We start from the raw sequence: 26,251 nt of genomic DNA on the forward strand, positions 1-26,251 counted from the left end.
TCTCGGGACCGGGTATGCTTCCGCTTACCTCATACCGGTCAACTAGATAGATACCTAGACACAAGTGCAATATATGTTTCAAGCTTGCAAAGAAGATCTCATGATCAAGTTTCTGTTTCTAAATCGTTTGTACATCGATGTATTTGTGTTCCACCCTCCACCTTCCACCCTCCACCCACACATCCATCCCGCTATGCCTCACTTCACACATCCCACACCCCCACATGCATCTCCCCTTTTCACCTCTCCATCCATCTCTTTACTCTACACGCATCGTCCCCCTATCTATCCCGCACAGAAACCCTACACGGCCGTCTAGAATGCCAGATCCGTCTCTCCTTCGCCCCGAGCACCGCATCCATCATAATCTCCGTCTCGCTCCTCTCCCTGCCCTGCTTCCCGCCCTTACTCTTCCCCGCATCCCCGTCTTTATCCGGCGGTGGCGCTTTCCAGAGTTTGGTCTCCTCGACTGAGGCCGAGATCTCGAATTCGCCTCTGCAGAGGGCCATTGCGCTAAGCAAGACCTTTGCCTCGCTCTTAGCTTCGATGCGGGGGAGGCTCTGCTGTAGCGTGCCGATCCAGGCGAACTTGCGCGTGAAGTCGAGGGCTACGTTCGGGGGGCGGTGACATAGCACTGGCATGAGTCTGAGGGTGGGGAAGATGGGCTCGTCGGTTCTGTTCGTTACGACGACGCTTATCTGTGCGAACTCGTCCGTGTAAACTGCGGCATTGCTTTCACTTTCCTCCTCATCATCTTCATCCTGGCTTCGGGTATCGGGATCCTCGATGGAGATGTCGATGCCGACCTCGTCGATCTTGATGGCCTCGATCATGCGGGGCGCGAGGCGGAGACCACGTAGCTCGATCGTGCCTTGTCTAGAGGGCCCGGATAGGGTCTTCCAAGATCCCGAGAGCTTTTCCAAGATCTTCTCTCGGTACCAGAACGCCTCACGGTTGCCGCGCTCGATGTCCGGGGTGATTTTGCTGCTGCTGACGACGAATTGGCGCTGTCGGGACGGGTTGAGCGCCGGTATCGACGCGTGCGGGTCGTCTATGTACACTCTTGGGACTGGGACGACGACGCGGTTTGTATTCCCAGGTAGGATATGCTCCTGGATCACGATGCCATTGCCTGCTTTAAGACAGACTTGCATGTCGCTTGGCCACGCGTTTCGGAGGTCTATCAATAGCAGACAGTGCTCTTCATCAGAGAATTCAGATTCTGTCTCTGGCTCCTCGGCGCCTAGGCGAGTCCATATGGGCTTAGGCACCTCGCCTTTGATAGGTAGAACATCCATTCTCGCAAGTTCTACACTAGCGTTGACTGTAATGGTCAAGTCGAGACACACCTGGCGAGTATGAAATTGGTTGCTAATTTCGGTCTGGGGTACACCAAGATGTGCGTAGTCGACTTGAATTGTCCCATTAGTGAGACCAGGCTTGCCAAGAATCTCAAAATCAAAAGTAGCCGTGCCTCCCGGAGCTATGTATCTCTTCGAATCATCAATCTTGCGCAATCGAAAGGCTTGCTTCCTTGCTAGAATAAGTTCGTATTCGTACAGCTCCGCGGGCGTAGCGTCTCTGCTTGTTAAGGCTGTTTGTAAAGGGCCTTGTGTCGAGTCCTGGAATGAAAAAAGCAATAAATCTGCTGGTGTGGTTGATGAGAGATTTTGAAGTGTCACAGAGAACACTTGTCGTTCTCCTTCTAAAATCATGACTGAGGATTGGAAGAGGGTAGTGGACTTAATCACAACAACAGGCTGGGCGGAAATAACGCTCAGCCCAATGCTATCCGGCTTCAACGAAGGTCCGGGGAAAGGCAATTGCTTATTTTTTTCCAGCGCCACCAGTCCGATTCCTTTAATTTTAGTTTCCGTATCCGCAGCCCATGCTTGAGGGAAGATTGGAAATCTCCTTTCACGACACCCGCGTACTTTCACTATGGCTCCGGTAATCTTCAAGTGGCCTGCAGCTGTGGGTGTCCCAGTAAGCTTCAGGATCTGTGTGCGATACGGCCCTATTATTGTGCTCGTTATTGAGGATTCGAAACCCGTCCCTTCCGTGTCTAATTTGATGCTCTCAATATCTACGTCGATTTCATAGGGGTTTTGGAGCGTGATTCTGAACGTTGCTGTTTCCCCTGCAACAAGTGTCATCTCTACCGCCGCTTTATCGGAAGCCCGTATGAATGGGTTATAGATGAAAGGATTTACATCCTGGGAAGTGCGCGCAGTTGTTACGCCCGGTAAAACGGTCTTGGGATGTGATGTGGGTGTTTTGGTAGGTGGTAAAGGGTCCATCGTGATCCCCCGAACGAGAAATTCGTCCCAGTATTCCGCAGACAAATGCCCCAGACCTAATCTTTGAGAAAGGCCAGACGTCTTCGTAATGTTAGTTGCTAACCTGATCTGCTCCTCTCTCGTGATTATAGGAGCTGCATCTTCTCGACGTGGCCCTGGCGCAACTCCGCTTCCAGCAGTGCGCAATAAATCGCTAGAGAATTTCAGCACTCCGTTGAAGTCCGGTAATGCCTCGGAAAAGTTGATACAAGCGCGAAGAATATTGAGTTTGACATTGTTCATACCGAATTGTCGGGTTAGGGCTTGACTTCGAATTCTTGAGATGACCTTCTCATCCGTGTCATTTATCCGACGTGATTCATCAGAAGGCCCACGAGTGGCATCGTCAAAGTCAACCACTCCATAGGTTTTGCAAAGTAACCCGAGGAACGCGTCAATGCCATGTTCTATATCCCCTTCACCAAGCTCGAGCGCCAATGCTCCATTGCCATGGCCGTTGATGGCGTTGAGAGCTACCAGACCAGCAGCCGGGTGAATACCGACTTCAGCAGCGCCTCGCGTCCTTGCCTCGACTAGTCCTCCGATTAATACCGACACCAATTCCCGCACAACCATAGCCTTTTTCCTGTGAAATCCTAGTGAGCCAAGTACAGACGCAATCCCGCTTAGAATAATTGCACGATCTACAGTGGCGAGCAATTCGGACGTAGAGGATGGGAAAGCTTTGAATAATAGAGTCGTGATTTGAGCACGAGAAGGGTTAATGGTTAGGCGTGGAGACGTATTAAGGGGTTTCGTAGGCAGCTTGCCAAGAACAATTCCGTCTAAGAACTCTTTATCGAGCTTGCCATCACATATATGAATGCCTGTGAGCAAAGTACAGAATCGGATAATGGACTCTGATAGCGGCAGGGGGGGAAGTTGTTCACCGGATATTCTAGAATATAGTCCTACTATTCTCTCCAGAAGTTCCGGTAAAATAGTCTGAAGATTCCACAAATGCTTCGGTTGGTTGGGATCTCCCTCCTCGGAATCCGGCCCCTTGGATATGCTACTAATAGACTTGTCATTGGTTGGTAGACATATCGAAGGAACTTGAAACTGAACTCCGATCCAGCCGAGTAGGAGCAGACAAATTGTGATTAGCTCGAGTGCTTTACCGTGCCATAAGTGGTCGTTGATCGACTTTGCGACGGTCGCGCCATCCACCAGCTCTTTTAACGCATCAGTCCATCGACCAGCCTGAAGGTATAAGGAACCGACTAGGATCGTCGCTCGTCCCCGGCCCTTATTTCTGAATCTCTCGTTTAAGCCACCGGGACCAAAGCCTTGTACCGAGACCTTGTCCTGATTAGTCGGTTTCATTCCTCCGGCTGAATCTGGTCGAGATTTCGGGTCAGGACTTGTCACATCAGAGCTGCTTCCGTTCGCACTAGCAATATCGTCAAATGTAGTTGGAGGGTTAGATAGGCCGCTACGGTGTACAGGAGTCGTGGGTCGTGCCGAGGGGGTCGAGCTATTAGATCCGAAAGGGAGTGATTTGAAAGGGACGGGCATTGACATACGGGCCTGATTCCTATCCGCGGCACTACTGCTAGATGCCGATCTCGTGATAGATGGAATGGCGTGCTGCGAGTTTCGTCGCGCTGCCGGGTTTGCATCATCCGAAGTCCAGCTAGAGTTCCCATTGAGCCCCGACCTCGCAGGAGCCTGTCCTGGGGAATCAATAGTTGTCTTCCCCTCAAGAGACTTGGCAAGGGTTGTCATTTCCGCTAGCAATAAAGAAGATATATCACACATTATTGTTTTAATAGTAGTTCTCTTCGATTTTTCCACCGACGGTATCGTTTTAATGCCTTCGGGCATGGGAATTGTATTGTCGATATGTGGCGCATAGTCGAATATTAACACCTCATGGGCAAGTATTTTTGGATATGCGTCTCTCAGATTCTCGAGCTCTTGATATAGAGTCCTTATATTTCTCTCTGCCATAGTTGGCGCATAGCCGTTGGCAGACTGTCTCTTGCTAAATGCCACATTTTCGAGCTCCTTCCCGTCGGCGATAGCAATAAGAGCAAGAGGTTCGCGGAACAGCTCGAAGGGGGTTAAAGCGAGATGTGAGGGGGGCGGCACATAAGTGATTAGATCGTAGAACATAGCACCATTCGGAAAAGCAAGAGGAGAGAACATGTCTAAGGCGAGGTTCGTTAGTTTTTGCGGTCCTCTACAATTTTATACAATTTCGACATTGTAAAGAAGCTTACTCCGATTAGGTCGCCCATCGGGAGTGATGTCGCGAAGGTAGACGACATGTTCCTCGTTTAGTCTCTGGACGAAAGAAGAGAACCTGTCTCGCGTGATCTGACCAACAGGTAAGACTAATGCCCGCACCCTCGCCGGGGCGACGGGTAACATAGAGTCCAGGCTCATCCTAACATCTGCCTTGATTTTATATCGACATGGCAGAATAGCCGCATGCCTACGGGAAACGGGGAGGTAGGTATTTCGAAGTCGCGCGGCTCAATGTTCGTTCGATTCTGGGTCGAGCTTAGGTACGTCGCAAACTTCGTTTCAGTATTAAGATTGGGGGGTGTTAGTTTAATCTCGGTATGTGATTGGCCCACAGACGCAAATATTCGTGTGCGGGATCGTAAAAAATATGTTCAAATGTAATGCTCTTCATAAGAGAAATCATGGAATTATGATGCGAACGAAGCCCAAGATCAAGCTCCTGAGCCTCGTGCGCCGTTCTAGATAATTGACCAATCAAGCTTCGATATAGCAAACAGGGGTAATCCAGAAAGAGAAACTACCGTCCGGGGTTTGACAAGCATGTACCTAAGTATCTAGGTGTGTTTGTCACGGGTACTAGGTACCTGTGATAGCAAATGGAAAGTTAACGATCCGGGCAGGTGCAGTCGTTATTATAATCGATTTTGTGGTGAACTGTAGACATTTCAGGAGTTTAAAAGGTACGTAATAAATATAAATATAACTGGTTAAATGTCTCTAAGCAAATATTTATTAAAACATGTTCGGGATTTATTCACCTAATTTCGAAACATCAGGCCATTCAATGTTCTACTCATAAGTTGAAGTGATAAGTTATGGAATCTACGCAGTTTTATCTACCACGCCACATGTAAACGGCATCAGTTCAAGTTTATGAGAGCAATTCGTACAAGTCATAAGTCAGATATCAACCTCACTATTTACTATGTCGATGTAGTACTAGATGGTCCTCCTGTTCCTTCAGATTTCCCTTCCGCTTTGACTTTACCTTGCGTCGCCTCATTTTTCAACTCCGAATCGAAAATATCAACTGCAACGCTTGCTTCGACAAAGTCTTCCAGCTCTTCCGTTACCGTTTTCAACTTCTCCTTCACAGCCTCGGCTCCCTCAAATCCGACAATGTGGCGCGCCGGCGGATTCTCGTGTCCGCCAATAGCCGTAAGTGCATACACTGTCTCGCCCACAAGACGGTCCATCGAAGAAGCCGGAAGTTTGGGGTATCTTTGAATGATATCCGTTTCCGACGGTTCGAGGGCAGTCTCAGGGTTTAGATTCAGCACATTCGTGAGCATATCCCTAACGCTAGGCGCCGGGTTATTTTCACTATCGTAATACGGCAACGAAGGAGAGAATACGATCTTGTTGGTTAAAGATTGTATCTCCTTGTGCGGTTGCACTATGGTCACTTTTATATTGAAGGGCGCAACTTCATAAGCCAGCGAATCGCAAAATCCCTCGAGCGCCCATGTCGCAGCCGTATATATTGGCATTCCGGGCGTACCTATATGCCCGCCGAGGCTCGTGAGAATCATAATATGGCCTGTATGCTGCGCGCGAAATGTCGGGAGCGAAGCTTTGATGAAATTTACCTGGGAGAAGAAAATGGTTTCGAATTGGTCGCGGACTAAATTTTGCGTCGCCGGCGTGGTGGATAGCTCTTCCACAGTTCCAACGATGGCTGTTTGGAGAGAATCATCTGGTAAGAATTCTGGATTGCCCCACTCAAGTGCATGTAGTGTGTTTGTGGAAATGAGTTCGCATACCTTCAGATGTGCAACACAGCAGAATATCTATGCGCCCGAACACATGCTTCGCCTCCGCCACTGCGGCACTGCATTGGCCCATAACTCGACCATCACAACGTATACTCCGAATGCGATCTTTCCAACCTTCTCGATCCTTTCGATTGCTTTTACACTCGTTGACTAGCTCGCGAAATTCAGCGCTTCGGTCGTCGTGCTCGATTTCGTGCGGAGGCAGACAAGCGACGACATAATCACCGTGCGTGAGCAATTGCCTTATCAGTCGGACGGCCAGAGGGGTCAATGACGAAGTTAGGAACCATGTTCGCGGGGAATTGTGCGTCGCTACAACACGATTCATTAGTCGGGCTTCCGGTCGCGAAACAGCATTCAGCCAAGAAAACTGCGAATTGGCATCTCAGGCTCGCACAAAGCGGGCGACAAAAATAAATGGGCAAGGCTAAAGGGATGGCTGTTTCGTCTTGAGGCTCTCCAGTCGCGCAAGGTTGCGCATACACAATGAAAGAAGGAGAAAAGGAAAAGAAGATGGAGCTTAAAGAGCTTAGAGAGCTTAGGTAAGGAAGACAAGGTAGGTAATGGGTAATGGCAAAGGTAGCTTAGCTTGACGCACGGAAAGATGCTGCAGGGACGGAATGCGAATGTCGTGCTGGGCCTGATGACTCGGCGGTCTTCTTTTCGGACATTTCCACCTTTTCCTCTCTCCTCTTTCGCTTGATTGTGAGGGTGCGCCTCGAGCCGCTGGCAAATCAACAACTGGACGCCACTAAAGACAAGCCCGATTCTAGAAACGATCCCGCATCACCACAACTGGAACTGATCGCAATGGGAAAATAATATACAAGCAAGTAAGAGTGATCCTCTATTTAACAGTAAGGACCGTCTCCCCTCCAACATCACAAAGAAACGAAGAATTGGTTCGTGATAAACGTCGAGGAGTAAGCCAGCGGTCGAGGATCAAACCATAGAGGCCAACAGATTAATATCTGAAGCAGTTATATGTCGTCGTATTACACTACACTTACGTTTGATGGCTATCTTCCTTACCTATCTCAATCTAATGTACTGGTCAGTTAACCTCGCCTCTAACTCCCCTAATGGGGATTTCCTGTGCCTCGAGCCGGCAATTGACAGGACCCGAAAGAACGAAAAGGCACGCCAGGAAGATTATTGACCCCACTACGCACGCTACAGCCGCGTGAGGAGGTGGGTGAGGAGGGTGAGGAGGCCTATAAGAAAAGTGCTTTTTCTCTCGATATGAGGTCGAGTCAGGATGAGCAGCTCTCGGCATGGACACCCGTTTGCTACCAGAGTTGAGGTATCAATGTGTCAGGTACGATGTAATGCCATGCATGTCCTGTAATAACTGAGTAATAAGTAAAAGAGGATTAGCTGCAACACGAGTTGACCTCTCGGGTGCTGTCCTTGCTCGAGTTGGGGTTTGCGGGATCTCAGCACGGCCGAGGTTGTAGTGTCAGTTCGGTTTCGGCAGCCATCTCGGATATCATAGATGCAATGCAACAGCAACTCAATATAGTAACACGTCGTGTCTCGACCCCTTTCGAGTAGTACCCTCTTTTTTTTATATATATAATTATATTTTAGTTAAATCTGGGGAAACCTAGGCCAACACCTTTTTTAGACGCTTGTCGGAAGCTCGCAACACTATTCCACCCACGCGGGTATGTGGTAATATGTGGGCGACACCTAGGTAAGCGAAAAAAGCATTCGTATGTAAAGGTTGGGGAGCACATGGCACACATTCTTGTTTTCTGTCTGTATAATTAAAAATATTCGTTTATCTGGATTTACTTAATCTTGCAGGTACAGTACATATGGTTATCGCATGGTATTAACCTTGAAAGTTTCCGAGACGGGGTCGGAGTTGACCATGGCATATTAAAGTTCCAACTAGGCACTATTTAGTCCGGTCCGTAGGTAATATTGAATTCTACCAAAATAGCGGTTAGTACAGTGAGAAGTATCGGGGAAAGCAAGCGCAAGCGCGATTTCTTTTTCATCTTATTGCTTCCGACGTCGGGAAGGAGAAAAACCGAATCATTCAAACCGTCACCTGTTTTCACCTGCTAGCTACAAATTGACTAAAGTGAGCTTTTCCATCCACTCGAACCATTGGATGACTCAGCCCTGTGAGATTCAATTTTAGCTTAAGCTTCGAATATATTTGAATAGAAATAACGAAGTCACTCTTTCATTATATGTTCAATTCCTATATCTTCCCTTTAAATAATTTATATTCTATCCATAAATCTACAAAATGCCCTCCAGGGCTAATATCACATACTTCGGCGCCGGTCCGGCATTGTTGCCGACTTCCGTTCTTGAGAACGCCTCTCAAGCACTCCTGAATTACAACGATACAGGACTTGGCATTGCTGAGCACTCTCATCGTTCTCAATATGCTGCCGATATAATCAACCAAGCAAAGGCCGATCTGGCTACCTACCTCAGTATCCCTGATGATTATGAGGTTATCTTCATGCAAGGTGGTGGGAGTGGCGAATTTTCTGCTACTATGTACAACCTTGTTGGCGCTTGGGTAACTAGGAAAAAGACCGAAATACTGAAACAATTGGGTGCTCAGAGCGAGGAAGAGGCGAACCAAGAAGAACTAGTATCGGCGCTCAAGAAAGCCGTCGATTCGGAGTTGAAGCTTGATTACCTAGTGACAGGTGGCTGGTCTTTGAAGGCTTACCAAGAAGCCGGCCGTCTGCTCGGCCCGGAGTTCACCAATCTGGCAACTGACTCCCGGACCGTGAACCAGGGCAAATTTGGCAAGATCCCGAGTGAGAGCACCTGGAAGTTATCCAAAAACGCTGCCATGGTATACTACTGCGACAACGAAACCGTAGACGGTGTCGAGTATCCCAAGTTCCCCGATGTTCTCGGTCCCGATTCAAATGGCATGCGTCCCATCGTCGTTGCGGACATGTCATCAAATATCTTATCCAGAAGAATTCCTGTCGAGAACTTCTCGCTTATCTTCTTCGGTGCACAGAAGAATCTCGGTTCGACCGGAGTAACTGTAGTGATCATTAAGAAGGATCTACTGCCGCCGGTATGCTCGCAGCCCTCTCCGGCATTAATGAGAAAACTCGGTCTCCCCATTCCTCCGGTTATCTTCTCATACGAGACCATCGCCAAAAACAACAGCCTGTATAACACGCTTAGCATTTTTGAGTACGACCATCCACTAGCCGCCACCTGTGTTTTCAATGTCTAACGTTACAATGCAGTGTTTATATAGCCGGACAAGTGCTCAAGAAGTTGCTTGCGACCTTCCCAGATAAGGTTGACGGCCAAGAAGCTGTCGCTAACCAGAAAGCGAAAATCATCTACGAGGCCCTCGAAGCGTACCCGAGCATCTACAGAATTGTTCCCGATAAGTCGGCCCGCTCTCGAATGAACATATGTTTCCGCGTGACAGCGGTAAGTAAATGGTCACCTTGGCATGTTTTACTTTTTCAAGTATCACTAATTCTATTTATAGGGTGGCGACACGGATAGTACCGAAGCAAAGTTTCTCAAAGACGCCACTGCTCACGGCCTCACCGGTCTGAAGGGTCATCGGAGCGTCGGTGGCATTCGTGCGAGTAACTATAACTCAATCCCACTTGCAGGAGCCCAGCAACTCGCCGACTTCATAATCAATTTTGCCCAGACTTAGGGGTAATACCCCAATACGAGACACAGTGACGTTAGGAGTGAACTATCGTCTCCTGTGAAGCAGCGGGGACGTACCTACTTTTTGTATGGCTCTGCTTCAAACGTGGAGAAATCGATGCGCTAGGAATACGGAGTTTATTTGATAATAGTACCCAAGAATTATATCGCCGGAGGAGGTAAGTTTGGGATGTGATTTTGCCTTATTTTCCTATTACGCAAGGTCGGCGTCGAGTTCTCGCATTGCATGGTACGGCAAAAACGGGGGCTAAAACAGCATTCAACATGGCGGTTAGATCGTCACACACATATAGAAACATTAACACACGCTAGACAAAATATACTATTCATCTAGGCACCAGAACAAACATCTATATTGGATCTTTACATCATTTACTTACCTACCCAGGGAACTATCCAAACGGCTAAATCCCCAACTCAGCCTTCAACCACCCCGGGATCTCCGGCGGCTTCTCCCACCCATCCAAATACGTCTCCCTCGGAACCCCCTCCCCAGACGGCTTCGCATAGATGGCCGAAACATACGCCACCGTCTCCCCGGCCTTAATCGTGTGCTGCAGCGTCGGGATCACCGTCCGACTCTCCACCAAATTCGAATTTGGGTCCGCGTTCACCAAGTTCGCAGCGCGCCCGCCTTCCAGCGCCTTAATCCCCACCGCCCCCTTCGACACCGCGAACGCGCCCTCTGCGCCCGGAGCCCAGCCCGCGGGTGTCGCTAGATCGTAGTTCCCGATTATCTTTGGCGACGTCCCCTCGTGCGTCGCGGCATCGTACGGGTCGAGGTACCGCCCGTCCGCGCTGCGCTGGTTGCTTATCGCGAACGCCCCGTCCGCCGTCATCACCTCGCGGCCGGCCGTGATATGGTGCGCGCGTAGATGCCAGTTCGGCGTCGCTGGGTCGGACGGTACAAGCGTTGTGCGCACTGTCACGTCTGGGAACGGTTTCCATAGGGACACGAGAACCGGGGTTGAGCCCCGGTGTTCGAGAGCGGCGTAGCTGGACGCCCGACGTGTCTTCCAGTACTCGCCGCCGTCGTCGGAGAACCCGAGTTGTGAGGCGAGTGCGTATTGCTCTAGTGTGAAGAGCCCCGGGGGGACGGAGTATGCGTATGCGGAGCTGTAGGCGAAACTGCCGTATTTGGCGTGCGTGCCTTTCATGGGATAGCTGCAGGCTTGGCCTGAGGAGAGGAGCATGCAGTGGTTGCCGAGGTAGCTGGGGGTGCGTGGCTGGTTAGTATAGGGCTTTGGGGGTAGGGTTGAGGGGTTTGAAGGCTTGCCTTGCGATGTGGCCTGGGTGTGGAAGCTCTTTGACTTGTGGGATGACAGGGCTCGCGAGCTCTTCTTCGGAGGTCCAGAAGGGGTGGTCGGCTGGTACGGCGAGACAGATGAAGGCTAGACAGGCCCAGTACTTTGGTCTTGGTCAGTGTGGATGTTGTGAAATGTAGGTAAGTAGGTGTGGAGGACTTACCGGACTACCGGGGCTGTTGTAGTTTTCTGCCATCTATTCGTTGTGAGCGAGGTCCCATTGTTAGGATAAAGGGGGTTTCTATTACTTACATACATATTGGGATAGGAGTACCCAATAGTCAGTGTTCCACTCGGACTCCAGATATCAGGCTGTGTCTGCCACCATCGCAGGTGTCGCAGAACTACGCCTTTCACCATGCCCCAGGTAAGTGGTTCGGGTAGCTCGACTCCGGCGTAAGCTAAGGCACCCCAGAACGACACCATTGCGAATCGATAGCCTACGCTGCGGCCAAAGGGGATAGATCGGCCTGAGGGAATGTGTTAGATGATAGGTAAGAGATTTAGTTGAGTGGTTATCTCACCTTCGTTGTCGTAGTAGTGGATCAAGTCGAGCGCAACTTGACTAGCACGGCTTTTGAACTCCTGGGCTCGTGCTGGTTCGTCTTCACCTGCGAGTTTCGCATAGAGAAGTTGTAGAAAGTGGATGGCGAAACTGGAGGAGTAGTAGTCCATTTCTATTAGGGGGGTTTAAACTTGAGTATTTTCATCATGGTAATGGCTAGGTGTCAACGTACGGTGAATTCCCTCTGGCCCGTCGTTCGACCAGCCACCACCACGGTAGAAGGTGTTGAGGTGTTCGATATCACGATCTAGTCTCTCTTGCGAGAATTTGCCCCCGTTCTTCTTCAACCCGAGGTTCGCGAAAACACGGAACCACAGCCAGTTGGTGTTTGGCATGCTGGAACACTATTAGTTCAAGCTCAAAGGAAATGGGTATCGTTGGATTTACTTCTTCTCGTTTATTGAATTGCCTAACCAGTTTTCGACATTCTCTCGTTCTTTTTCGTTGAATGACTGCCATATTTCAGGGGCGACGGCTAGCGCATAACCTATTCACTAATAAGCTTCGATCTTGAAAGTTGAGATGACTTCATACCGAGAGGACACATTTCTACCATTCTCTGGTCGTTGTCTCGGGGGTATCCCCAGTACTCCGGGTTCTCAGGGTCGGTGCCCGACTTGATCCCCTGAATCCACCATTCTTTTCCGTGATAATCACCGCCCCCGGCTAATAAACAAGCTAAGCCCCAGAGTGGCCGACAGATACCTTCTACCTCAGAAGCTGTCTGATCAAACCTGACGGCAGTAGCTCCGGGACACTTCACTCGAGCTTTCAACGGAGAGAAGAATGGCTCAAGGGGATCGAGAAGAGTCCCAAGAAGCTCTTGGACGGAAGCACGGTCGGTGATTTTTACCTTAGAAAAGGGGTGGATGCCATTATAGCCAAGGACAAGTCCGGTCTTCGGTTCCACCATCGTGAACACTCAAACAAACCACCAGGCTTATAAATGATAAAAAATACTGAACCTTAGATGAAAGAAATTGGAAAAAAGAGAAACAACCTACGATAGTTACCTCATAACATACTTGTGTTTAACCTACCTCTCTACGTGGGGCTCCTCTGGATTCCCTTGGGGTTTGTGGGGTGATAGAGGTCTCGCGGCTAATGTCACACAGATGAACTCGTCCATTAATCCCCACCAATTGACGTAGTCTAGAGCTAGCAGTCAAAGATTTCGCCGATTCGGTCTAGATTAAAGCGACGAGGGTTGCGAGGGTTCAATCGTATATGATTGGACTATGAAGAATATAGTATATTGAACATTAATGTAGTAGAAGAGGGTAAAAACTAGAGATGTATTGACGCCTTTATATAAACCAAATACACAAGTAACTACCTAGTAGGTACCTATTTTTATTGGACTGTTGGATTGGTTTATTACTTACTAGGTACGAACATCAAAAGAGAGGTCATTGTCAATTGTATGTTTTAAGGTTTGTTTGGACCTCGGTAACTCCCAGGTTGCCAATATGAAACTATTTTTATATGTTTTTCTCTTGTTATAAACTATTTTCATCTTCCACTTTTCGAAACTACCTAGGTATTAGATGATGATTCCATGCACTTTCAACTTATGTCTAGGAGAGCGTTCATGGAAACTTCATCTCTAATATAAACAGAGCCTTGAAGCAAATAAGCAACGCAAATATTGAACTAGGAGGGAACTACGGCAGTCAAGAAAGAATGCGGAGGTTGTTGGGGAAAGTGCGGGATGCGGGGTCTACCTTGGTAACCGACAGCCAGTATTAGCACTCAGTATCGATACTGGGCGAGTACCTAGCCGCTTAGCGTAACTACGAGCTCCAGGGCTTATGGTTAATTTTTAAATTCTTCAATTCTTCAATTAATTGCCGCCAAAAGATACCTGTATAGAGACGACTAAATCTTTAATCTATTTAGTAATCTACCTAGACATTTCTTCCTCATAATAAGCTGTAATAAGTATTAACATATGGTTGAAATCCACGAGGCATCACTTCTAAAAGGGGAACAATGGATCCGGATATAAAGGATTTGGTTACATGCGCACAGTGCCGAAGACGCGAGAGTGGCTGGACGGAGGTAGTCAAGGATCTCCGATACAATCATGTGGGAGTTTCTGTTGTTTATCAATTTGAAACTACCTACGGTAATCAAGTAGCTGTGAGTTGATATCAGAACCATCGTAGGAGGCTCGCACGAAGCTTATACGAAACGGGATGAATAGAGGTAGCTAGCCATCCAAGAGCTTAACACAATATGGCTTCTACCCCAAGGAAGCTGTGGGAGCATCCCAATCCGGAGAAGACACAGATGTATGAGTTGATGCAGCGCTTGAACACTAAGCATAATCTGGGTCTCAAGGTGAGAATGACTGAGACTACACTCAGCGGTCTGGATAATAGCTGACGAATATGACTTATCTAGACATTCCAAGACTTATATCACTACTCTACTACTAAACGATCCGATTTTTATAGCGAGGTCTTTGAGTACTTAAACATACTCTACACCGGCTCATACAAGAGAGCTGTAGATGAGAGTAGGCCAATTGACACTATCCCACCTTGGTTTGAGGGCGTATACCTCAATTGGGCTGAGAATGTTTTGTGGTCTCGCGAGTCTCAGGATCCTACCGATCATCATGGTATGATAGGAAAAGAGAACACGAAGATTGCCCTGACCGAGGTTCGAGAGGGCGTGACCGAAACCAGACATGTCACATGGGTGACACTTCGAAAGCTCGCAGCTCTCTATGCATCCGCACTTCACGTTGGTGGCGTAAGAAGAGGAGACCGAATAACCGTCGTCGGTTCCAACAGTGTGGAGACTCTCGTCCTCTTCATCGCTGCTGGATGGTTAGGTGCTATCTTCAGTAGCAGCTCGACCGATATGGGCGTCCAGGGGATATTACAGAGGACTGTTCAGATCGACCCCAAGGTAGGATATATCATCCCCTTTCAGGTTTTTAAGTATGCGCCTGGTTACTTATTAGACCCAGTATATCTTCATGGACGATGCAGCTCTTTACAATGGCAAACGTGTGGACTTGCGTCAGAAAATGGCCAACATCGTCTCGGGAATGGAGAACTGCACCAATTTCTTAGGATTAGTCTCGATCCGGCGTTTCCGAGATGCTTTAGATATAAGCAGCATCCCAAAGACTCAAACATTCGAATCGTTCATTGATAAAGGCGACGCAACACTGGCACCGCCAATCACTCGGATCGCATTCCACGAACCACTCCTTGTCTGTTATTCTTCGGGGACAACTGGTATTCCGAAAGCTATAGGTATATAAATCCATGATTACCTTGGTTAATGTAAATTTGGTGGCTTACTTGTTAACCGTTCTTAGTGCATTCCGTAGGAGGTGCTCTTATGAGCCTCCTTAAAGAGGGTCGTCTTCATGAAGAGGCTCGGCCGGACAGTGTCGCGCTGCAATATACAACTACTGGCTGGATTATGTATCTTGTGTCAGTAGCCTATCTACTAGTCGGTGGTCGGTGCGTCTTATACGACGGATCCCCTTTTCAGCCGGACCTTCAAACTTTTGTCAAGTTGATTGGCGACCAGAAAGTCACAAAATTTGGAACTAGCCCTCGGTGGTTTTATGAGATCGCTAAGGCGGGAATATCGCCAAGACAGATAACAGATCTGTCGAGTTTACGGATTGTGTCGAGCACCGGCATGGTCCTTCCAGAGCAGACATTTGAATGGTTTTACGACAAGGGATTTCCGACTAATGTCCAACTTTTCAACATATCTGGTGGAACTGATATTGTGAGTTAGGTATAAGGTATCTTAGAGACTGTCTGCTGACTTTGTTGTAGGCTGGCTGTTTCGGAATAGGGAACCCACTCTCTCCGGTTTACGTGGGTGGTACTCAAGGGCCTTCTCTTGGAGTCAAGATAGCATTGTACGACTCACTACTCCCTCCTGGCCCTGGAAAGGAGGTCCCAGATGGAACGCCTGGTGAACTAGTAGCCACGGAATCTTTCCCCAACGTGCCAATATACCTATGGGGTGATAAGACGCCGGTAGGAGTTCCTGGATCCAAGTTCCATTCCTCCTATTTTGCTAGATACGATCACGTATGGGCTCACGGCGACTTTTGCGTATTTCACCCAATCACGAAGAACCTCGCCTTCCTTGGAAGAGCTGATGGCGTTTTGAACCCTAGTGGCGTCCGCTTCGGATCTGCGGAAATTTACAATGTTCTCGAGAGGAACTTTGCTGATCGGGTGGCTGACTCGATTTGTGTTGGACAAAGACGACCTGAAGATAACGATGAGAGTGTAATGCTATTCTTACTCATGCAGCCTGGCCATAAATTCGACTCAAAGATTGTGAGAGAAGTAAAAGAGGCCATCGGGAAAGAAACGACCAAGAGACACATACCGAAATATGTGTTTGAGACTCCTGAAATACCTGTAAGTTAAGAACACACCGATTGAGAATTCTGTGGTACTGACTTCAAGAACAGACTACGGTAAATCTCAAGAAGGTTGAGCTGCCAGTAAAGCAGATTGTGTCTGGCCAAATAATCAAGCCAAGCGGTACACTGCTCAACCCCCAAAGTCTAGATTACTACTACAAGTTTGCCAAGGTTGAAGAGCTGATTGAACCTAAAGCCAAGCTATAACGAGAGACCGTAAGCATACCTACGCCAACTCATCGCTATTATCTAATGAAGTAAGAGACAAATGTTGACATGATGTTTTTCAGCATCCAATGTATTTGCAGCCTTAAGGCTTACGATGAAGAGGCCTTAATAGCAAATAGCTTCGTATTATAAATCAACTCATGCATAAAGTACCACAGGCGATTCGAGATGGTGTAACTATGTACATCTGTCTACCTACATGGGGATTTAATAAGCACACATTTCCAAGACATGCACATAGATTCCAAGTTCTACATAGTACCAGTACCTACCAGGCAAGCGATGATGTTAAGATTTAGCCGCAAACCAATTTAACTCTAGCATCACGACTAAGGAACTTAAAAATAAGGTTACATCTAATTAAAGGTCAACGGTTAGGTTCTTCTTCAGATTTCATAGGTGTAGTTATGACCTCTGATTGACACCTCCCTTAATCTGGGTGCTTAACGAGAAAGACAAAGCACGTTAGTAACCGAGGCATTCAACTTACATAACGCAGCAATCCGGAAACATTCAGCTTCAAAGGAACGAACTCATGTCTCATGACAGTTCATACCTAGGTAAATCCCGGCCTAAAATAGGAGTGTCAGCTGTTCCTTACGAATATATTTCCGAATGTTTCTTTTCAGCGCCAACAAAAACGCCCCCTACATACTCAGGTAGCTTCCAAAGATACGTGTAGGTCATCGATACCCATCATTGCGTGTGTGGAGAATCCGGTCCGGGGGGTCTAGTTACCTATCGTTATCATTGACTGTACCCCTCGCAGCTCGGTACTAGATACAGAGTAGATAGATGGTTATTCTTGACTTTATCACGGGTTTATATATAACACAAATGTGTCATTATCTCTTCTATTTATATAAGAAGCTTTGGTACTGCAATATCTGGTTCATGTTAGGAGATTGCACAGGTATTTTATGTAACACCTTTGCATTACTTGGGAAATACATACTTCGTACCTCATACGAAATATATTATGAACGGCAGGAACCTAAAACGATAGGTGCCACTCTAGCGAGTCCTAAAACCAATCAGCGTCCACTTTTCAGAAGACTCCTGTAGCTTGTACATGAATGCGTGATGTCTTATCAAATTAGCACGGCATAATATAATACATGCAGGAATTACAGCACAGGTACAGCGTTAGAGGAACCCACTTTCCACCGACGTGTACGTACCTAGGGTACCTAATACATAGGTACTATCAGGTAACAAACACTCCTAGGCACGGGACCCTGTAGGCTTCCAAACAGTGAAGGTGCTGTACGCTGGAGATCCTCAGGTCGTTAATACGTAGCTGCGTAGGTACAATACAGTGCGTGCATCCACTTTTGTATGCAGCATCCGCCTTCCCTTCCATATTCAATCATTCATCCACCCTATGGATTGCCACATACACCCATTACTACGACATATGTACCTGCCTACTACCTGATCCACCAACTAAACAACTAACTGTGTTGATGGTGAACTGTGAACTGTGAAATCTTAATTCTAAACACAACATCCTTCGAAACTTGAACCCATCAACCCTCGCATTGTTTACCTCGACCTCGTCGTGCACAATCGCCAACTCGCGTTCCGAAGCTTAGACTCGGATCGATTCGTATCGTTGGCTTTCTCAAGCATTACCTGGGTACTAAGTCAATCACCTCACACGTCATATATGTGCCTCGATGTAGATAGAGGCAATCGATTGCTTGACAGTTGGACATATTGGGAACTTGGGGGCATCGGATATCTATTCTTTCCGAATACAGAACACAGAACACTAAACACTAAACACTGAATATCGATTACTGTACAAAACTCGAGAGATCGGTGATAGTACGAACGTATAGCCCGAAAGCTTAGATTCAACCTTAGGTTTACGGCCCACACATGACATGAAGTCAGCCATCTTAACGGGGCATCCGTACCGAGAGTTGTCATCCAAGCTTAATTACAACGTCGCCTCACAATCATTACTACTTTCCCTCTCAAGTTCTCACACACAATTACCAGAACTACCACTGGAACCATCCGCCCCGCGCACATACATCGACATCGACATCGACACCAACATCGAGCTACGCCAGATATTCTTCGACCACAGCCCTTATAACTAGTTTACTTCGACGGATAACCCGTAATATCCATCCTTTCGAGACTGCGGGTGTTTCTAGCCCGTGGTGACGAGTAACAAGTCGAAGTGGCAGACCAAACCCCCCAGCAACCTTCATCCACCCCATCCGCCTCCGACCACCCATCCACGCCGCAACTCCCTCGACCTTCTTCTAACACAGTCCTCTCTGCCCCCCTAACAACTACAAGCCTCGCGAACCAAGCAAACTACATCCCGCCCTCCACCTCCGGTGTCGTCCCTGGTACTCAAGAACGCCTACCAGCTATATCCGCACAGCGCCAAATTTTGGGAAGGAGGCAACGCACCCAGGACGATAATAACGACGATATCGACCTCGCCGGCTCTCAGTCGGAGCTTCAGGAAGCTTCAGCTTCCCGTGCAATACCCGCAGACAGCCCTAGGAGGAAACGCAGACGTGCCGACGGTAACATGTTGGCGGACGCGGACAGGCCGGTAGCATCTAATGGCACGTCGAGGCCTTACGCCAACGGGAAGTCGCACCAGAGGTCTTCGGTATCGGGCGCCGCAAATGGAACTAGTAAGGCAGTTAATGGCTCCTCAAAAGTCCGTCAGTCAGAGACGTATTTCGGCCACGATCGCGAAGAGGTCACGAGATTGCTTATACAAGCACTCACGGACATGGGGTACCAATCTGCAGCTCAGAGCGTGAGCCAGGAGAGCGGATTCGAACTAGAAAGCCCGATGGTTGCCGCATTTAGGAACGCTATACTCGAGGGAGATTGGGCCGAAGCAGAGCAGCTACTTTCTGGGGCAATAATTTCTGGTCATCGAGTTGGTGAAGATGGCAATGGGCTAGTCTTAACAAATGGTGCAAATAGACGGATGATGCAATTCTGGATACGCCAACAGAAGTTCCTAGAACTCTTGGAGCAGAGACAGACTGCTCGCGCCCTCGCAGTCCTACGGACCGAACTTACCCCGTTATATCAAGATACACAGAAACTTCACTTTCTGTCTAGCTTGCTCATGTGTCAGAAGACAGAAGATCTGAAGTCAAAGGCGGAATGGGATGGTGCGTATGGAGAATCTCGGCATATTCTCCTATCCCAATTGTCGAGTAAGTTTACTAAGAGGATAATTTAATTATTCAGTTATATTTTGATTTGCTAATTATTTTTCACAGAATGCATTTCGCCATCCGTCATGCTTCCAGAACATCGTTTAGCCACACTATTGACACAAGTTAAAGCAAATCAAGTCGACAGATGCTATTGGCACTCATGCGCCACATCTCCGTCTTTATACTCAGATCACGCGTGTGAACGACAACAATTTCCAACCGAGAATGTTCTTGAACTAGATGAGCATGCTGAACAAGTCTGGCAGGTTGTCTTTTCTCATGACGGGACAAAATTAGCCAGTTGTGGCCAAGGCAAACAAGTTATTATTTGGGATGTTCCGTCTTTTAGACCACTTCATTATCTTAATGACCATGACGACGGTGTTGGAAATGTTGCCTGGAGCTGGGATGATTCGATGATTATCACATGCTGCCAGGACCGACATGCAAGATTATGGGATGCCAATGTAAGTCGGCAAAGTTCACCCTTCAGGGTTCAAGCTAACATACATAGACGGGTGCATGTCTAAAGAAACTTGAACGATGTCAAGAGCCCGTTACCAGTTGCGTATGGGCTGTGGACGGCCGGACTTTTGTCACCGGTGCTCTAGATAAAACACACGGCCTAATTCAATGGAATCTTGACGGAGAAAAGGTACACGATTGGAATAGCCCTCATAGAGTTGAGGATTTGGCTATGTCGCCAGATGGACACTGGCTAGTTGCGTCGGATGGAGGAACTAATGTTCATGTCTACAACTTCGTAACTCGCGAACTAGAGTATCAGATGGACCTACAGGTGAGATTGACATCTATCAGCATCAGCCAAAACTCTCGACATCTGCTGGTAAATCATAATAACGGCATTGCGCAACTCATCGACCTAATCCGACGTGAGCCGGTTGGAACTTATACGGGCTTTACTAGCGAAAACTTCATGATTAGAAGTGCATTCGGTGGAGCCGATGAAAGTTTCGTAATTAGTGGGAGCGAAGGTGAGCCTATATACATGCACCGATGTTCGATCCTTGCTAACTGATATGATAGACGGATCAATTAACATCTGGCATAAAGCCAGCGCCCGGCTCGTCGAGAAGCTTACCGGACACATTCCTGGGTGTAACTCTGTATCGTGGAATCCAGCCGATCCCTGTCTATTTGCGTCATGTGGAGATGACGGCAAGATTAAAATGTGCGTGCTCGTTTGATATCAAATATTCCCTCCAGATCGTGATACTAACCTACTATAGATGGTCTAACAACAGTTGGCGATCCCAGCACTACGATGCAAACCGGGCAGTGGACGGTTCTTAATAAACTGTAACGCGTGTTTAAATTCTGATACTTGCATGGGACCGGCGTATTGGATGACGGCAGCATGGCGCTTCTCATCTCTAACATGTGTTAGGTCTCTACGGACGCAGACTAGGAGTGACTATCTCGGGGGGATATCGCGCTGATAGTGTGTGTAGTCTGTGCTGTTACTTACTACAGAATAGCCTCGGTCTGCAGAGACAATTGGGAAGGGGGAGTCGGTTGCGTCTTTTATCACCGAGACGATAGACTTGTGAGCCGGGAATGGCATTGTATATTCACGGGGGTCATGTAACGGTGTCCCATCTCGTATCAAACACGGCAATGGCTGTGGCTTCTTCCAGAAGACAGTTGTGTCTGGTTGTAGTTAATCCAAGCAAACCGTTCAAATACGCACCATACCCACTGCATTATGCTCTATGGCTAATATTTACCTTATGCCTAAATAGATAGTAAGTTCTTCCAATAATCGTAATCCATATAATTACGTATATGGCTTCGTGAAATATTTCATTTTGGCGTCCCTTTTGCGATTGATAACCTTGGAAATGTTTGCAGAGTACCTACTAGACTGGGTATTAAGGTCAGGCATCAACTATCCGATTTTCACACAAATCCATAAGCCTGTCGTCATCAATTGGAATATGGATGACGCACGCCTTTTCAGGCAGCATAATAAAATATGTCTCCAATTCTTACTATCGATTTATGAAGCTATATCCGTTAATCTATCGTCTATCGGGTTTAAATAATTGATGTGGCTTGATAACGCATCCATACAGCACGCATATGCACGGACCAGTTAGTTAGGCTGACATTAAGAAGCCCCTGTCCTGGTCACATGCCCACCTGTGGCTCAATGTCTTGATAGGGATAAGGTTCCAAGTTGGGTGAGTGCTACTAGGTACAGCCTACGTAAGGTACCTACGTATCGTCAAGTGCCACCCGCGTTGCGACTGGCGATTTGATAAATGTTCCCTAACCCAAGTGGCAGGCGATTTCCAGTATTTCCTTCCTTTACCCAAAATAACGATATTTCCAAACTTTCATATTCTCCATATTCCCATACCCTTCTACAAACGTTTGTGGAATACAGTTCTAGCTTCTCCCTTCTCCTCGAACTGGAAAGCGATACCCGAGAGATAGAGCTCCACCGACATTTTAAGTACGAACCAATACCAAAACCAAAACCCAACTTTGAAACCAGGAATCAAGTAGTCCCCTCCAACCTTGAATTTTGAGAATATTCGGTCAGGTCAAATACCCACAAAGTCTAGCCTTGAATTCGAACACATACTTGGACAGCGATAGTAAACATGGCCGATTCGACGACCGCACTGGGAGGCATCTCAGATCCCGCCCTCATTAAGTACGTCCTGACTCTTGATGCGTGCCACGTTCGTCTGTGCGCACAGTTTGTTAGCTGACACCAAAACTCTATAGGCTTGTCAACCGGCTTCAGGATGTCTTTACCACGGTTGGTGTCAACAATCCGATCGATCTACCGCAAATCGTTGTCGTTGGAAGTCAGTCTAGCGGCAAGAGTTCCGTACTAGAGAACATTGTCGGTCGAGATTTGTACGTCACCCCTCATGCCCCTTACCCCTGACTTCGCTCTGCATCATCTAAGCTAACTCACCACTTTCCAATAGCTTACCTCGAGGATCCGGTATCGTAACAAGACGACCCCTCATTCTACAACTTATCAACCGACCTGCGACGGCTCAAACGAACGGGAATAGTGATGGAATCGACAACACCACCGACAAGGCGGCTAACGCAGACGAGTGGGGAGAGTTCTTACATATCCCGGGCCAGAAGTTCTACGATTTTAACAAGATTCGGGATGAAATCAGCAGGGAGACGGAGGCCAAGGTCGGCCGCAATGCAGGCATCTCTCCTGCACCCATCAACCTACGAGTTTACTCTCCCAATGTCTTGACGTTGACGCTAGTCGATTTGCCTGGTCTAACGAAAGTGCCTGTGGGTGATCAGCCGAGGGATATCGAACGGCAAATCAAAGACATGGTCCTTAAATATATCCAAAAGTCGAATGCTATCATCTTGGCTGTCACCTCTGCCAACATCGACTTAGCTAATTCGGATGGTCTAAAGCTTGCTAGAGAAGTAGATGTCGAAGGACAGAGAACCATCGGTGTTTTGACCAAGGTGGATTTGATGGACGAAGGCACAGATGTGGTGGACATTCTAGCTGGGCGCATTATTCCCCTTCGACTTGGATACGTACCTGTTGTCAACAGAGGACAACGGGATATCGACAACAAGAAGCCTATCTCTGCATCGCTCGAATCGGAGAAGAACTACTTCGAGAACCACAAGGCTTACCGGAACAAGAGCTCGTATTGTGGTACTCCATATCTAGCGAGAAAGCTGAATCTGATTTTGATGATGCACATCAAACAAACTCTACCTGATATCAAAGCTAGAATTTCTAGTTCGCTGCAAAAGTACTCGGCCGAGCTCGAGAGTCTAGGTCCGTCAATGTTGGGTAACAGCGCAAACATCATCTTGAACATAATCACCGAGTTTACGAACGAGTGGCGAACCGTTCTGGAAGGAAACAACGGCGAATTATCCAGCACGGAGCTGTCTGGTGGTGCCCGAATTAGCTTCGTGTTCCACGAGTTGTATTCGAATGGTGTCAAAGCAGTGGATCCCTTCGATGTTGTCAAGGACGTTGACATTCGAACGATATTGTACAACTCGTCTGGTTCCTCTCCTGCACTTTTCGTCGGGACAACCGCATTCGAAGTCATCGTCAAGCAACAGATCAAGCGATTAGAGGAGCCTAGTCTCAAGTGTGTCTCTCTCGTTTATGACGAGTTAGTACGCATATTGACCCACCTTCTCACCAAAGCACTATACAGGAGATACCCGCAACTAAAGGAGAAATTCCACAACGTAGTCATCACTTTCTTCAAGAAGTCCATGGAACCTACCAACAAGCTTGTCAGGGATCTTGTCTCCATGGAATCTTGCTATATCAACACGGCTCATCCCGACTTCCTTAATGGGCATCGAGCAATGGCCATAGTAAATGAGCGATACAACGGAGCGAAGCCGGTCCAAGTTGATCCGAAGACCGGCAAACCCTTACCAGCATCGGCTACAACTCCAGCTCGTGCTGCTAGTCCCTCTTTGGATGGCAATCTAGACAATAACACGGGCTTTTTCGGAAGTTTCTTCGCTGCCAAGAACAAAAAGAAGGCTGCTGCCATGGAGGCTCCTCCTCCGACGCTTAAGGCTTCCGGAACTCTCTCCGAAAGAGAGAATATTGAAGTCGAAGTTATCAGTAAGTCTGGCAATATAACTGTTTAAAATACTACGCTAACAAATGATTACAGAGCTATTGATTGCTTCGTACTTCAACATCGTTAAGAGAACCATGATCGACATGGTCCCTAAGGCTATCATGCTGAACCTTGTCCAGTAAGTATAAAATCTATTTCAGATTGTCAACAAATCATTAACTCAAGTGATAGATTCACAAAGGATGAGATGCAACGAGAACTACTAGAGAACATGTACCGGAACGAGACTCTGGATGATCTATTGAAGGAGAGCGACTACACTATCCGCCGGCGAAAGGAATGCCAGCAAATGGTTGAGTCGCTTGGTAAGGCCAGCGAGATTGTCAGCCAAGTTCAGTAATGGATGGAATCAGTATCAACCCTTGGGAATCAGATCTATTTGATCAGATAGGCGAGGTGGTTACGGCGCCGAGCGTTGAGAAAGCACGCCGAGCCACCACCATTGAGTGTAATGCTTTGTTGGCAGTAAGAATTGGGTCTTGTTGAGTACGCCCGCCCCTTTTTCATCCACTTCACGAAACTTCTTTAGTCACGTCATACCCAACCCCCTTAGACATGTCGCCGGTAGATGAGGATAGCATTCCATAAAATGCGGAATAGTTAATGTACCCAAAATGAAAAATTCCTTGACTAGGGACCGTTCGGGTCATCTTTCGACTTGCGTGATCCTACCTATGAAGGTCAATAAGCTGCGGCATAAAAACCTACCGACAGAGATCCTGGGTAGGAAATATAGGTCCAGGATTGTGTTCACCGACGCTCGCGCTGAGTCGAGTCTACTAGTTTTGTAATCGCGGTCCTTACTCGTACCTACAATCGAGTGAAGAGAGAGCATGCTATGCGGCAAGATCGAGTCACCGCCTCGATCAACCGGAAGGACGAACCCGAAGCGCGAGGAAGGTTATCCCGCGCAGAACCAGATATCTTCCTTGGATCGCTAACGGTAACCTACGTCGCGAGCCAGCACTGGAAGCGAGCTCCCTTTTGAATACCTGGTAATGATATGATGTGATATCTGACACTGACACCGTCCGGCATGCCGCACCCGAAGCGCCGCACCTTGCCCATCCCGCGCTCGCTCGACCTACCCGGACATTTTTAGATAACACAAAGCCGGATTCGCGGTTCGCCTGTCACGGGCCGAACAGGCAAGAAGGTAGGACGTGTGTATGTAGATATCTATATATACTTAAGTATATGTATATGTATATGTACAAAGGGGACTAAGATAGGATATCTGAGATCTGACGGGGTTTATTTTAAGGATTTTGGGGGGCGCGGGGAATATCAGTCGATATGTAAGAATATCGAACGGGGTGTCGAAAAAGGGGCTTCGGTCTAGCCCGTTCCCCTTACCTCACCTACCTAGTACCTTACCTACATACTACATACATACATCTACTAGGTATGTAGGTTCCTACCTAGGTATGTATGTAGGTTACGCATTAAGACGTCTTTTATAAGTATGTATTCTCCCCCCATCCCTCCCCTCCCCTTTCCCCCCCCGGACGGAATAGTTTGAGCCGAAAAAAAGGATACCACGGCTCATGCGGTAAGCTTGCCTTGGGTTCCCATGTGTTTTCCCACTCGGCTTCCGACGCGATTGGGAGGATGGGAAAGGGGGGAGCTCGGTGGGCTTGCACAGAGTTAGGTAAAAGGAGGTTAGACGTGGTGGGAATAGGCGGCCCGCATATGTGTGCTTTTTTGGGGGCCACCAATTCGTGTGTAAGCACGCACACCGAAAAGCACGTATGGAAAACCCGGTAATTCGAGACCCCTGAAAGAAGAAAAATTAAGCGTTGCATGGATGTTGTGACGAGACAGG

General features: G+C 47.8%; 7 protein-coding genes across 7 annotated transcripts; 4 read left to right on the forward strand and 3 right to left on the reverse strand.

Annotated features, from left to right (window-relative positions):
- Positions 1–112: 112 nt before the first annotated feature.
- On the reverse strand, positions 113–5,061 carry GGS22DRAFT_23202 (Trs120-domain-containing protein). Its single transcript, XM_047966550.1, has 2 exons — positions 4,565–5,061; positions 113–4,492 (listed from the first exon to the last, which is right to left on the reverse strand). Exons 1-2 carry the CDS (start codon positions 4,728–4,730, stop codon positions 282–284), a joined length of 4,377 nt encoding a protein of 1,458 aa, XP_047818276.1. The 5' UTR covers positions 4,731–5,061; the 3' UTR covers positions 113–281.
- A 397-nt stretch (positions 5,062–5,458) lies between these two features.
- Positions 5,459–7,188, reverse strand: GGS22DRAFT_23210 (NAD(P)-binding protein). Its single transcript, XM_047966551.1, has 2 exons — positions 6,356–7,188; positions 5,459–6,270 (listed from the first exon to the last, which is right to left on the reverse strand). Exons 1-2 carry the CDS (start codon positions 6,693–6,695, stop codon positions 5,516–5,518), a joined length of 1,095 nt encoding a protein of 364 aa, XP_047818277.1. The 5' UTR covers positions 6,696–7,188; the 3' UTR covers positions 5,459–5,515.
- Positions 7,189–8,223: 1,035 nt separating this feature from the next.
- On the forward strand, positions 8,224–10,385 carry GGS22DRAFT_165624 (phosphoserine aminotransferase-like protein). Its single transcript, XM_047961720.1, has 3 exons — positions 8,224–9,553; positions 9,610–9,802; positions 9,864–10,385. The coding sequence occupies exons 1-3, from the start codon at positions 8,631–8,633 to the stop codon at positions 10,038–10,040; spliced, it is 1,293 nt and encodes a 430-aa protein (XP_047818278.1). The 5' UTR covers positions 8,224–8,630; the 3' UTR covers positions 10,041–10,385.
- GGS22DRAFT_165626 (uncharacterized protein) lies at positions 10,386–13,225 on the reverse strand. Its single transcript, XM_047961721.1, has 8 exons — positions 12,461–13,225; positions 12,314–12,413; positions 12,099–12,262; positions 11,886–12,038; positions 11,614–11,831; positions 11,525–11,557; positions 11,334–11,464; positions 10,386–11,269 (listed from the first exon to the last, which is right to left on the reverse strand). Exons 1-8 carry the CDS (start codon positions 12,837–12,839, stop codon positions 10,462–10,464), a joined length of 1,986 nt encoding a protein of 661 aa, XP_047818279.1. The 5' UTR covers positions 12,840–13,225; the 3' UTR covers positions 10,386–10,461.
- Positions 13,226–13,956: 731 nt separating this feature from the next.
- Positions 13,957–16,906, forward strand: GGS22DRAFT_165627 (acetoacetyl-coenzyme A synthetase). Its single transcript, XM_047961722.1, has 6 exons — positions 13,957–14,269; positions 14,333–14,845; positions 14,907–15,198; positions 15,264–15,688; positions 15,739–16,338; positions 16,392–16,906. Exons 1-6 carry the CDS (start codon positions 14,165–14,167, stop codon positions 16,548–16,550), a joined length of 2,094 nt encoding a protein of 697 aa, XP_047818280.1. The 5' UTR covers positions 13,957–14,164; the 3' UTR covers positions 16,551–16,906.
- A 1,911-nt stretch (positions 16,907–18,817) lies between these two features.
- GGS22DRAFT_23283 (WD domain-containing protein) lies at positions 18,818–21,226 on the forward strand. The gene is made up of 5 exons (XM_047966552.1): positions 18,818–19,777; positions 19,844–20,247; positions 20,295–20,775; positions 20,828–20,972; positions 21,031–21,226. The coding sequence occupies exons 1-5, from the start codon at positions 19,129–19,131 to the stop codon at positions 21,092–21,094; spliced, it is 1,743 nt and encodes a 580-aa protein (XP_047818281.1). The 5' UTR covers positions 18,818–19,128; the 3' UTR covers positions 21,095–21,226.
- Positions 21,227–22,325: 1,099 nt separating this feature from the next.
- Positions 22,326–24,919, forward strand: GGS22DRAFT_23294 (vacuolar sorting protein 1). The gene is made up of 5 exons (XM_047966553.1): positions 22,326–22,463; positions 22,538–22,672; positions 22,747–24,407; positions 24,460–24,544; positions 24,598–24,919. The coding sequence occupies exons 1-5, from the start codon at positions 22,411–22,413 to the stop codon at positions 24,764–24,766; spliced, it is 2,103 nt and encodes a 700-aa protein (XP_047818282.1). The 5' UTR covers positions 22,326–22,410; the 3' UTR covers positions 24,767–24,919.
- The last annotated feature ends 1,332 nt before the right edge of the window (positions 24,920–26,251 follow it).

This window comes from Annulohypoxylon maeteangense (assembly GCF_022496945.1).
Source record: "Annulohypoxylon maeteangense strain CBS 123835 unplaced genomic scaffold GGS22scaffold_10, whole genome shotgun sequence".
Classification (NCBI taxonomy): domain Eukaryota; kingdom Fungi; phylum Ascomycota; class Sordariomycetes; order Xylariales; family Hypoxylaceae; genus Annulohypoxylon; species Annulohypoxylon maeteangense.